We start from the raw sequence: 13,390 nt of genomic DNA, 5'->3' as shown, positions 1-13,390 counted from the left end.
TGCCCAAGCCCCCTGGCCAGCAGGAAAGGACACAGCTGAGATCTGAACCAAGCTGATATTCTTGCAAAGCTTTTTGGTTTTTGTTTTGTTTTATTTTAAACTAGAGGTGGTAGGAGAGGGTCTAGGAGCCCAGGGTCCAGGAGCCCAGGCTAACTTCAAACTCATTATGTTGCAAAGATGACTTTAAATTCCTGGTCCTCCTGCCTCTACCTCCTAAGTGTTGAGAATATAAGTGTGTACCACCATGCTTGGCCTCTTCAGTGCCAGGGATGGAAACCAGGGCCATGCTAAGCAGGCATCCCACAGCTGAGCCACATCCCCAGCCACTCCTGCAAACCCTTGCTCCAGGGCTCAGCTCTTTAGCCCACACACTAAAGCCCATTATTTCCAGGCAAGCAAGAGGGGAGAGGCTCTCCAAACGGGGTGACGCTCCAAGCACAGGTCTGGGATCAGGGTTAGTGGACAAGGAAAGCATGGCAGAAAATGAGCGCAAGGCACCTCCTCCTTCCTGCCCAGCCCATGCCCATGGGGGCAGCCCCTCCTAGCTGCTGTCCCGGAAAACCACCCAGAGCCCTGTCACTGCCCAGCTGGAATGGACCATTCTCCTAGTGAGCAAACACTCCTGCGCCTCTTCCAGGATAATAAATAACCACGACAAACACCCATGAGAGGGTCATGATCTCAGCTTCATGTACACTTCCGCCATCCTGAGGCCTCGTGCCTTGCCCAGGAGACAGGGCTGAACTACAGTTACACCATCTGCTTGCACATGCCAGGGTGAAGACACGTACGCAGAGGATAAGGGTCCAGAGAAGACGGGAGAGAGGTGTTAGGATTTACCCGTGACCCTGGCAGGTCCCCTAGCGGGTGGGAGACAGACTGATATGCCACGCGGAGAGAGCTTGGGTATACAGTTTACTTAGTGGGTATTGGGAAGGGTATAAGGGTAAGGGGTTATAGAGGAGAGGAAGGGTGGGAGGAAAGAAGGGGGAAATGGAGAGGGAGAGGTTGCCTCTTCAGAAGAAGGATGGACAGAACGGGAGAAAAGAAGAGAGGAGGCACAAAATCAGCTTGCCTTGGGAAGGTGGGGAGATTGGGAGTGGGTGGGGCTTGTCTCTTAAAGGGACAGGGTACCCAGGTGACAGAGCAGGCCAGCAGCATTATAATTACAACAGGAGTGGGTATCAGTCAGAAAGAGGAGTTCACACAGGCTCCCAGTATGGCTCCCAGTATGCCTCCAGCCCTCAGAGCCCCAAGCCCTGTGTGTCCCTCCTCCTGTCTCACAGACAGCATTGACCCTGCCTGTCCCATGCACCGTAAGCACACAGTGATGCCCAACATCCATCTGAAAACCCTCACTCCTGTTATCTGTCCAGCAGCAGTTGTTGCTGCAGAAGTGAGCCCGGCAATGATCCTCTCTAGACATCAGACCCATGGGGCTCCTTTCCAAAGGTTACACAGGGTGGGTCATCACATAGAAGGCCTCTACTCCAGAACACTGAAGGTTCCAGGCCAGCTGGGCCCAGCCGCCTGGCAAATTCAGGGCCTTTTATAAAGAGAGGCATGAAGAATATTCTAGAAGAATGAATGCCACCTTTGGGGAGCAGAACATACTAGGATAGGATCTGTGTTAAAAGACGTGAAAGAAAACCCAATCTGCAGCCAAGGACAGAGCAGAGTCACTTACTCCCTTCCAAGCTGGTCACACACCACCAGTACCCCCTAAAGCCTCCATCACCTGTGACCCCCACATTCAAAAAACACCAACAAAAGTTGATGGAGGTGGGTCTTGTATCTTATCAAGGTTGCTTTCATTGGTTAATTAATAAAGAAAACTGCTTGCCCCTGATAGGACAGAAAATTAGGTAGGCAGAGTAGACTGAACAGAATGCTGGGAGAAAGAAGCTGAGTCAGTGAATCGCCATGATTCTCCCACTCCAGACAGACGCAGGTTAAGATCTTTCCTGGTAAGCCAGCTCATGGTGCTACACAGAATATTAGAAATGGATTAGATCAATATGTAAGAGCTAGCCAATAAGAGGCTGGAACTAATGGGCCAAGCAGTGTTTAAAAGAATACAGTTTCCGTGTAATTATTCCGGGTAAAGCTAGCCAGGTGGCGGGACGCAGCCCGGCCGCTCCACCAACAAAAAGTCAACTCAATTGGCTGGAACAAAACATGGGGGGCTCTCCTCAGGCCTGAATGCTGCTGTCGGTAACAGGAGTTGAAAGAACCTTTTTTCTTTTTCTAAGACAAGGTCTCACCATATAGCCCAGGCTGGCCTGAAACTCACTATGTAGCCCAGGCTGGCTTCAACCTCCAAATCCTTCTGCCTCGGAGCAGGTGAGATGGCTCAACAAGCAGAGGTGCTTCCCACCAAGACTGGCAGCCTGAGTTCATCCCTGAACTCGCATGGTGGAAGAAGAGTACCAGCTCCCGCAAGCTGTCCTCTGACAGCCACACGCCACGCCACGCATGTACAGACACACAAAGAAATAAATGCAGCTTAACGACCCCTCTACCTCTGTCCCTCGAACACTGGGGTTACAGGTAACTCTCCTGGCCACCCCGCTCAGCAAAGCTGAGCTTTAAAGGCCATCTGACCCTGATGCCTGGATGTAGCTCAGTGGGTAAAAAGCTTACCTAGTATTCCTGAAGCCCTGGGTTCCCTCCCAGGACCAAGTAAGACGGAGCACACAGGCTCAGGCCTGCAGTCCGGGACCTGGGAGGCTAAAGCAAGAGGATTGTGAGTTCAAGGCTGGCCTGAACCACATAATGAGGCTGTGTCGGGCCCAAAGGTTCCAAGCCAGCTTTTGGAAGACTAGAGTCCAAAAAGACGCTAGCTCCAAAAAGACACTAGCCTCAAAACCTTTGCCCTATAGCACTGATCATGGGTCTCGGGAGGGGCTTCTACTAGCTCCAGTGAGCAGCAGAGCAGAGACCCAGGCCAGAGGTGAGATGCAGCACACACATCCAGTTACAACAGCAAGAAGACAAATCCTGCCTCTGCCATTTGGCCCAGAGCACATGGACAGTCACTAAATACAGAACCAAATGAATCATCACATCCACTTCCTGCCCTGAGGATCAAGGAAGAATGTATAGTAAAGTGCTCAGCATGCCTCCGTGCCTCAGTTTCCACAGCTGTGGAACAGACCATGGTACCCCCTCGGAGGGTCCTGCCGAAAAGCAGATATGGAGATAGGCAGGTAACAATGCCTGCCTAGGCTCTGGTCTTCCCTATGCCTCTCCAGGTAGTGGGCCCCTTTAACCACGTGATCTGCATGCTATGGCTAGGGTCCCTCCCATAGAGATGGCCTCCAGGGCACGGTTTGTCCTTTGCCTCCTACACTCGAACACAAGTCCACAAGCTCGATGACTGGCATGGTGAGGAACCACATGGAGAAGTCAGGGGAGGGGGTGCTTCATCCTGGCCCCCAAAACAGTCCTCAACTGGAAGTGAGCTCTAAGGACACCTGAGAACCCTCTCAGGTGGCCTCGACGCCACAAACGCAGGTGCCACATCTACTTCAGGAGCTTCTGGGGGCCTGGGGACCGCAGTCAGAGCACAGACAGGCATTGCATCCTCACCGATCGTGAAACAAGAATACAGATTCCCACGGGAAAACGTTCACTGTGTGTAATTAGGTTAAAAAAAAAATTAGCGAGCCATGAAATGGCAGGCACAATAAAACCACCGCTCTACAAAAACCCATGCCGCCCGCTGCAGTGTGTGCCCAGCAGAGATGCGAGACAACACACAGCACACATGAAAGGCTGGCCACAGTGTGTCATCTTCTGACTTAGCTGTGTTTCAGCAAGCGCACATATGACCTACTGAAAGGAGGGGCGGAGGGAGTAGCAGATAAGAAGGAGAATGAAGTCAGAATGTTAAGAACGGATTCCTGGGGGGGGGGGCGAATGTGGCTCAGCAGGTAGAACATTCCCCTACAGGACAAAGCCCCGGGGACCACATAAATTGGGTGTGGTGACTCACATCTGTAATCCCAGCGCTAGGGAGGTGAAGGCAGGAGCATCAAAAGTCCAAGGTCATCCTTGGCTATAGAGTAAGTTTGAGGCTAGCCTGGGCTACTAGAACCTGTCGAAAGAGAGGGAGGGAGGGAGGGAGAAAAGAGAAATCTGAGCAGCCACACTAGCTGTCCTCTGCTTTGCTTCCAGATTGCTGGTGTGACCTGCTGACTAAGGCTGAGGCTTGGGGAAGCAGAGCCTACCCTTACTGGGAGCCTCCTCACTGCACAAGCCAGGGCTGAAGCCACATTCCAGGCACACTTTGGAGAGACGGGCTCTCCTCCCCAGCCTTGTTTACACCTAATGACGCTGCTGGGTAGTTATCATCATTCCACTAAACTGATGGAGGAACCAGGCCTTGGAGAGGTTCCCAGTTAAGCCAAATGTGCACGGCTGGTGAAGAGCTGAGGCTTAAAACTGGGTCCAGGGCCAAGCAAGAAAAGATGCTCAAGGCAATAGGGCAAGTGTCCCCTAGGTTAACTCGGAACAGACGGCAGAGAGGCAGGACAGGATGATGACTGAGAGTGAGGAGCCCAGCCCCTCACGTCTAAGTCATGGACCACTCTGAGTCATCCCGACCAGCCCAGCCAAGAACTAGAAATACCAGAGCGCACAGCCAGCTCATGGGGTCACTGGGTCACTTAGCCTCAGCATGATGTCCAGCGCTGCCCTGACATATGATCTGTCTGGGATCATTGAATCTGAGTTAGGGAGTCATGACCCCAGGACACAGTAGGTACACTGGGCAGGGGGTAGAGAGAAGGCACACCAGAAAGAGCCAGAAGAATGCAGCCGCCACAGTCCTAGTCCTGAGTTCTGCCTCTGGGGAGTAGATGGAGTAACAGCCAGATCCCAAGGAGGGATATCCTTTCTTTAACCCAAACTGCTCCAGGAGAGCCCTGTCTGTCCGCCCAGGGGCTTCTCAATCTAGAAATTTCTTCCACGCTTCCTAGTCCTGTATGAATTTACACTCATGCTCGGAGAGACTTCCTGTTACAGCCCTTCCGATCATGCCCCAGACCCCTGGACATCCATCCCTACTCTATTTCATCCTGTGTCCAGGACCCCTGACTGAAGTTCTCTACAGCTTACTACCCTACTGTACCATGGGGATCCCAAACAGAGCAGACCCCCAGGCAATACTGGGAACCATGCTGATCCAGTCCAAGCTAATCACAGAGGAGAGGTGCCCACAATACCGAGCTTGCTCACCCACTCCAAGCCAGGAAGAAACCCTAAGGGTCCACCCACTCAACATGAGCAATGAATGTGAATGAGGCCTTCCCTCCCCTGCAAGGGCATCTATCTAAGCTGGAGATCTGGGGTCATCTACCTGAGAATGAGCCTTCAACTCACACAGGGAGACAAAGGGTTCCTCTGTCACATCAGGAGAGCCACGATTTCAACCCAGGGCTCCAGATGTCTTTAGCCATCAATTATCCCCCCAAGTGCAAACACATACACACACACACACACACACACACACACACACAAGGTCTTTCTGTGACCCTGAGCATCGAAGGACTGTGCTATCAAGAAGGCTTAGCGGGTTAAGGCTCCTGCAGGCAAACCTGAGGATCTGAGTTCAAACCCATTCCTGCAAGTGTCCACGGAACTCCATTAGTGTACCGAGACACACAAACACATCCACACAAATACACATACACATTACATAAATTAATATAATAAAAAATAAGTAGCCAGCCTGATTAAGTTGAACTAGGCACAGCATTAGGGAGAAACCAATGGTTCAGTTTACAGAGGAAACCAGAGTCCAGAGGAACTTTGGCTTCCATGTTAGTGGTTGGGTGGGCTAAAACAAGGCCCCAGCATTCCAGCCCTTAGCCACTAGGGTGCCCTGCTTCCTGGGAGCTCCCAGGCACAAGGCACATAGAGTCCCCCAACGACAGCCACAAAGGGGAAATGTAACCAGGTGTGGTGGCTGTAACACTAGCACTTGGGAAGCTGAGGCAGGAGGATTGCTGTTAGTACAAACAGAATAGGACCCTGTCTCAACCAAAATATTTTAGAAAAATAGAATTCTTTTTAAATGGGGCCTAAGGATGTAACTCAGTTGGCAGAGTGCTTGCCTGGCACTCACACAGCCCTGGGTTCCCTCCCCAGTACTAGTCACGGTGCTGCACGCCCATAATCTCAAAGTTCATGGCCATCTCTGCTACACATAAGTTCAAAGCCACCCTAGGCTATGGGAAAACTTATCTGCCCCCTCCCACAAAAATAAAATGAAATATAAAACTGGCCAGCAAGATGGCACAGCAAGTTTCTTTGTTGCCAAACCTAATGACCTGAGTCCAGTTAATTCCCCAAGGGCTACATGGCAGGAGAGATCTGACTCTCATCAGTTACCCTCTGACAACTATGTAACCATGGCACATGCACACAAATGCATGCATACATATATGTTGCGCACACACAAACACACACACAAATAAATGTAAAAAGTTTAACTAAGAAAAGGGGGAAGAATGGGTCAGTATTAGTAGAGGTGGTCCACAGGAGCTGAGTTCCCATGGATAGGTCTGGGGGACTGAGTCTCCTCTTCCATTTTGCGCAGGGATGCAAAGATGCTGGGAGAGTCCCTGAGTCCACCAAGGCCACTTGGGTAGTGAGAGGCCTTTGTGTGGGACTGGGGCCAGGTCTGCTTCCTGCCATGCAGCAGGCTCCCAGTCAAAAGAAAGTGGGCCACCCGAGCCTCAGCACTGACCTCGTCTGGGCAAGGGGTCTTAATGAACTACGGCATTCTCCAGTCACAGTTCCACCCCATCCCGCACGCCCCTGCTCTACTCCACTCTCTTCCTAGTGGGCAAAGCTACGATGAGCCACAAGTTCACTTACTCTGTCTGGGGCGGTACAGCGGCTGGGTCTAGGTCTGTGGGAAGAGCAAAGGAAGACAGCCTGTCAGACAGAGGCTGGTCCCAAGAGCTGAGTCTATTCCCGCCCCCTTCTTACCCCGCCCCACAAGGAACCAGGGTGCCCTTAGGATTCCCTGCCTTTCCCTAGGCCCCCACTCTGTTGAGTAAGCTCCCTACCTGTCCGGCCTGTCCCACACCGCCCCCACGGCCCAACCTCAATCAGAACCAGTACCCTGCCTGCCAGGCTTCCATCAACCCCAGCTCAGGAAGTTCCTGCTGAGCCAGTCCCCAGTATCTCCCAGATGACAGATCTGAGCGCCCAGCAGCTGGCATTTACTGACAACATGACTGGACCCTCCCACCCCCAGGGTGCTGGCTCCCCAAGCAGACTGATGGACTCTCTGGAGCTGTGACTGGAAGGCTCCAAGAGCTCAGGGCTTGTGTCCCCAGCAGAAACTCGAGCCAAGCGATTCCATTAAGGCCCAGGCAGAGTGCAAGCCAGATGTTGTAGGAATGTTAGGAATCTCCTTTCCCAAGAGAAACGGGACACAGCCTCTTCCCAGTGGCTCCCTTTCCTGCTTACTGGGGAGTCTGAGCCTCTCCAGTTCACATGCCCGGCTGAGACTCTCCGAGACACCTCACCTGGGCCAGGGACAGTGTCGAAGCTGATCAGTGAGGGCTCTGCACCCCTCTCAGGGGCAAGGTCAGGAACAACCAAGTCTGTGCTGGTTCCCTCTTCATCATCACTGTCATCGAACTCAAAAGCTTCTCCGGAGTCCTCCTCCACCTCGGGGGAGGGGCCTGGGGCTTTGGAAGCCAGTGGATCTCCTGGAAGAGAGGAGGGGTTAGCAGGCTATTGCGCCTCAAAGAACAGGGTCTGGAGGCGGGATAGCAGTTCTGGAGACTAGGCTAACGCTGCTCAAGGCCTTTGCAGCGTCAGGGTCCTGCTATGTTCCCAAAGCATCTTGGGCACTGGGTCAGGTCTCTGAGCAGAGGACAGTGGAGGCATTACTTGACCATCTCTTCTCATAGTCTGTTGAGACAAGATCTCACTTTGAAGACCAGGCTGGTCTGGAACTCAGAGATCCACCCGCCTCTGTCTTCCAAGTGCTGGGATTAAAGGCACACGCCACCATGCCTGGCTGAGTTCCCAGTCCTTTTAAATACACATGTAAAGAGGCCTGTTTCTATGTGCTTGCATGCTGGTGTGTTCCCTGGGAACGCTATGACTGGAAGGCAGGTAGAGGACACCCAGGTGCTGGGGCAGGGCTGGAACAAGGTCTGAGACCCGAGTTCCCAGTACAGAGGCCTCCAGCAGGGCTTGGCTTCCTGCTTCTCCCCTCCTGGTATGTTCTCGGTCCCCTTCCTCATTCTTCACAGCTCAGCTCAGCAGTCTCCCTAAGCACACTGTGGGTGCCTCCCTCTGCTCCCACTTCTTGCTTTCTTCACCCTGGCCTTGCATGGCCAGCACAGGCTTATTCAGTATGGCGTGTAATCCCGACCAGTTATGGATCCCAAATACCTGAGCAGACTGTGCCCTTTACTGTCAGGGCCTGACTGTCCCAGGTGGGGCTCGGAAGCTATAGTCTAATACCGAAGGACCGGGGTTTCCAACAGTGTACTCTGAGCACTCCCAACTCTGAGGGTCCTCCCGAGGCAGCTACATAGCTGGGAGCGGAATCTTACCCCTGCAAAGTCCTGTCACTCAACATCTCTGTGCCTCGGTTCCCTCCTCCATACAATGGAAAAGCAAAGCAGCACTCCCTAAGCCCAGCTGAAGGCCTCAAAAGTTTTCAGCCTCAGTATAGCTGACACAGAGAAGGTGAATGTCATTATGGCATCCTTCCAGCACACTGTGGGGGCTCCGCAGCATTTCCACTGCAGGACAGTAGCGCCCTACAGTTATAACCCCCCCAAAGAATCTCCAAACATTACTGTGTGTTTGGAGCACATCTCTACTAGTCAGAAATTTGTGGGGCAGGTGATGCCCCCAACACAGCATCAGTAATCTAAGGGCTCCAACTTGAATGACAGACTGTGGAGCCTGCCTGAGACCACAGGAGACATGAGTGGTGGGGAGAAGGGCAGAGCAGAAAGCAGGGTGGAAGGGCCAGCAGATGAACAGACAGGCAGCCACACCCAATTCCAACAGTCTCTCCTACTGTTGGAGAGGCCCCAGACATTACACTCAGGCACACATGTAGATGGGAGACCAGCTCTCTGGCTGGATGTGGTGGCTCACACCTGTCATCACAGCACTAGGGAAACTGAGGCAGGAGAACTAGATCTGAAGTCAGTCTGGGCTGCAGAGTAAGATCCTGCCTCAAAAGAAAAAAGAAAAGAGAGAGGGAGATCGACAACGCTCTTCCTCCAGACGGAGCTGTGAGCCGACCGCGTCTCCGCCTCACCAGGAAACTGCTGAAGTTCCTGTGGGATCAAGTAGAATTTTATAAGAACATAATGGATGGAGAAGAGAAAACCTATGGTGGCTGTGAAGGCCCTGACGCCATGTATGTCAAATTAATATCTTCTGATGGCCATTAATTTATTGTAAAAAGAGAACATGCATTAACATCAGGAACAATAAAGGCCGTGTTGAGTGGACCAGGTCAATTTGCCGAAAATGAAACCAATGAGGTCAATTTTAGAGAGATCCCTTCGCACGTGCTCTCAAAAGTGTGCATGTACTTTACCTACAAGGTCCGCTACACTAACAGCTCCACCGAGATTCCTGAATTCCCAATTGCACCTGAAATAGCTCTGGAATTACTCATGGCTGCGAACTTCCTAGATTGTTAAATAAAATAAATTATAATAAACTGTTAATTTTTTCAGTATTTAAAAAAAAAAAGAAAGAAAAGAGAGAGAGAAAAAAAGAGAGGGAGGAAGGGAGAAAGGGAGGTAGGGAGAGAAAGGAGGAGAGAGAGAGAGAGAGAGAGAGAGAACTAGAGGGATGATAGATGGCCGGACAGTTAATGCTTACAGAGGCCCTGAGTTCAAGTCCCAGCACTCACATGCAGCAGCTCACAACTACGGGGCTCCAGTTCAAGGGGACCCAGTGCCTCCTTCTGGCTTCCAAAGACACAGACATAGGCACATACACTCACATATACAGAAAAATAGTCTTTTTTCAAAAAAATAATGGAATCAGAAAGATAAGTTGGGAATGAGTAAAGGTGATTGTGGCCCAAAGACGGTATCCTGACAACTTCTATTCCACACTGGAACCCACATAAAGGAGGAAGAAGAGGCACCACTCTGAGTGTTGTCCTCTGACCTCCACAGGCACATGTCACACACACACATACACACACGTGTGTGCACCCACACACACATAATAATTTTTTTTAATAAATCAGATATTTATCAGCCGGAGAGATGGCTCAGAGGTTAAGAGCACTGGCTGCTCTTCCACAGGTACTGAGTTCAATTCCCAGCACCCACAAGGTGGCTCAAGCCGTCTGTAATGAGATTCCATGCCCTCTTCTGTTGTACAGGCATACATGCAGGCAGAACACTGTATACATAATAATAAATAAGTAAGTAAATAAATAAATAAATAAATAAATAAAAGAAATCAAATATAACCTGGTGGTAGTGGCATATACCTTTAACCCCATACTCAGGAGGCAGAGGCAGATGGATCTCTGTGAGTTTGAAGCCAGCCCGGTCTACAAAGTAAGATCCAGGACAGCCAGAGCCGTTACACAGTAAAACCCTGTCTTGAAAAAAGCAAAAAAAAAAAAAAAAAAAATCTAAACTCTAAAAAAATTATAATTATTTTAATTTATAATATCTAAAAGTATATTATTTCAGATATCTAAAAATATATAATTATTATGCAGAGACGTTCATAAACCACATTTGGAGTTGGGTAGTGGTGGCACACACCTTTAATCCCAGCACTTAGAAGGCAGAGGTAGGTGGATCTCTGTAAGTTCAAGACCTGCCTGGTCTACAGAATGAATTATAGGACATCCAGGGCTATACAGAAAAACCCTGTCTCAAAAACAAACAAACAAACAAATTAAAAAAGAAAGAAAACCACATTTGGTAATAAAATACCAAATAATATCCACTCAGTGTGGGTTGATAATTTCAGATATTTTAAATCTTTTTCAAGACAGGGTTTCTCTGTAGCTCTAGAGCCTGTCCTGGAACTAGCTCTTGTAGACCAGGCTGGCCTCAAAAGGCACAATTTTTAACTTGTTTATTTGCACGTGTGTGTATATATGTAGATGCTCACGTGCCAGGGTGCTCTTGAGGCAGTCAGAGGACAACACGCGGACGTCCTCTCCTTCAGCCACATGGGTCCCAGGGACCAAACTTAGGTGGCTAGTCTTGGCAGCAAGAGCCTTTATCCACCAGCTCAGCCACCTCACCAGCCCACATCAAGCACAGTTTTGATTCTGGTTTTGACTATGGTGTTAATTATATGCATGGTGTGTACATATGTGTCTGTATACATGGATACGTACACATGTATGAAGATGCATGTGTGTGCAGAACCCTTTTCTCTCTCTTTCCAGCCTCGCTGGTCTTCTTGCTGGTACAAAAATGCGCTCAGTAGCTTCTGTCTCGGGACATTTGCACTTGCTCCTCCGGGGCCTACGATGTTCTTTCCTCTTTTATCTTCTCCTGCTCCCCTCCTTGGGCTGCTCTCTGCCACTGGTCAGTGGGGCTGCCGTGGTGACCCCGGGACTCCCTGTGGTTTGGTTTTTGGAGACACGGTCTCATTTAGCCCAAGCAGGTCTCAATCTCACTATGTAGCCTAGGAAGACCTTGAGCTTCTGATCCTCCTGCCTCCGGCACACTGTGGTGGGAAGGAGTGCTGAGATTTGAGACATACGCTGCCACACCCCGCTCTCAAAGTAATTTTTTAGTCCCAAGTAAATGACCACAGAGTCCCTGCCTGCCTCACCCTGTGGCGAGGGTCCGAGACAGAGCCATCCTGCTTCATGGATGTCTAACCTCTCAGTGTCCTGTCTTCGCTCTGATGATTCTCCACACATATGGCAGGTGTCACCACAGTGACTAAGGTCTTAGGGCTCCACTCAGTCCTGACATCAGCTGTAGGGTAAGTATGGCAATACCTGATCATCCAGCTCTACTTGGTTTCTACGATCAAAATGGGGTCACGGGCCTACCTGGCTCCCAGGGCTGATGCGGAAAGACAGGTTAGCGCTGAGGCTCCTGGTGTGAGGGCTGAGCTCAGGCACTACCAGCTAGTCACATGACAATGATGCCGGGTAGATTATTGTCATTTATCACATCATATTCTCCTGGCTCTCCCACGGTCATTACTATTATTACAGTCCTGTCTGAGCCCCATCCAAGTCCCTGGCTAACATGAGCTGTCCCTTCCAGCTCACAGGCCAGCCCCTGTCACACTGACTCCCTATGGAGTATTGGGGACCCAGATCACTTCTGCACTTCCTTCCTTGGAGAGTATAAAGATCTCCAGCTATTATCATCTGTGTCACCATGAGTCCAATCAGCTGCTCCTGGTGCCCTGAGTCAGGGATTGTGGCAAAATTAAGACACTAGCTGAGGTCTTAGCACTCACAGAGGACCCTGGGTGGGGAAGGAAGCACTAGGAGAGACAAGGTCTTGCCCAAAGAGGAGTCAGCTAGTGCTTACCAGGCCTTGGAAAGGACCATGCATAAGGCTACCCTCAGAGAGCCAGAAGGATGAAGAATCATGTGACATGTTTGGATGGGGAGTAGATGTGGCTCGCCGGTGCAGCACAAGTCAGTGACCCCCAGGACACCACAGACATGAACCATGGGTGGGCAGCATGAGCCAGGTATCTGAGGGCATCCCTTCCTTGGGAACTAAAAACCAGACACAGACAAGGGACAACCGTGACAACAAGGTGACAGGAGAGCCCGGAGGCAGCTGTCAGTCAAAACCTTAGAACAGAGGCTCTGGATGGGTCTGCTCTGCTTTCATTCTTACTTCCCAAATGGCCTTCTTCAGGGTAGAAGAAAAAGATTCGGGACCCAGCAGCAGGAGCCAGAGGGACCCAAGGCCCCTGGCACAGAAACGATTCCCCCTCCCAACTGGCTGCCCTCCCCTCTCCCCCCAACAACCCCACACTGCTCCGCATCAGAGGTGATTGGATCAGCCAATGGTGATTGGACGCCCAACCCTTCCCAACCATCTGGACAGGTGGCATGACAGGTGTCAGTCACTCATGCCCTTGACAGGCACACCCAGGCCTCAAGAGAGCCAACCTAAGTGAGTCTACCAGGCAAAACACTGGGAAGCCATATTGCTACTAGAAAGCAGTCCGCTGAGTGGAACCACAAACTAGTGGATTCCTTGTACTTCACAAGGGAACATTCCAGAGTGTAAGAGACCCATCTTCGGGCCCCACCAGGGCGTAGGCACTCAAAAGTGACCCACACAGGTTTGCCACGCCCTTCAGTGACACACGCTCCCATTCAGTGAGCATTGGTTGCCACACACACTTCTTTATGTATGTT

The 13,390-nt window shown here is 50.9% G+C and overlaps 1 protein-coding gene and 1 pseudogene across 5 annotated transcripts in view; one reads left to right on the top strand and one right to left on the bottom strand.

The window, feature by feature from the left end:
• The window catches only part of Arhgef10l (Rho guanine nucleotide exchange factor 10 like), a 123,884-nt gene that overhangs the window by 78,262 nt on the left and 32,232 nt on the right, over positions 1–13,390 (bottom strand). For all 5 annotated transcript variants that reach the window (XM_057784345.1, XM_057784346.1, XM_057784347.1 and 2 more), the window contains exons 3-4: positions 7,545–7,730; positions 6,886–6,919 (exon numbers count right to left, since the gene is read on the bottom strand). In XM_057784345.1, coding sequence (XP_057640328.1) covers positions 6,886–6,919; positions 7,545–7,730 — 220 coding nt within the window. The remainder of the gene's footprint in view (positions 1–6,885; positions 6,920–7,544; positions 7,731–13,390) is intronic.
• LOC130883669 (elongin-C-like) lies at positions 9,292–9,738 on the top strand (annotated as a pseudogene).

The sequence above is a fragment of the Chionomys nivalis genome, chromosome 11 (assembly GCF_950005125.1).
Source record: "Chionomys nivalis chromosome 11, mChiNiv1.1, whole genome shotgun sequence".
Lineage (NCBI taxonomy): Eukaryota > Metazoa > Chordata > Mammalia > Rodentia > Cricetidae > Chionomys > Chionomys nivalis.
Note: the sequence above shows the minus strand (reverse complement) of the source record. Positions and strands in the feature narration are given on the sequence as shown.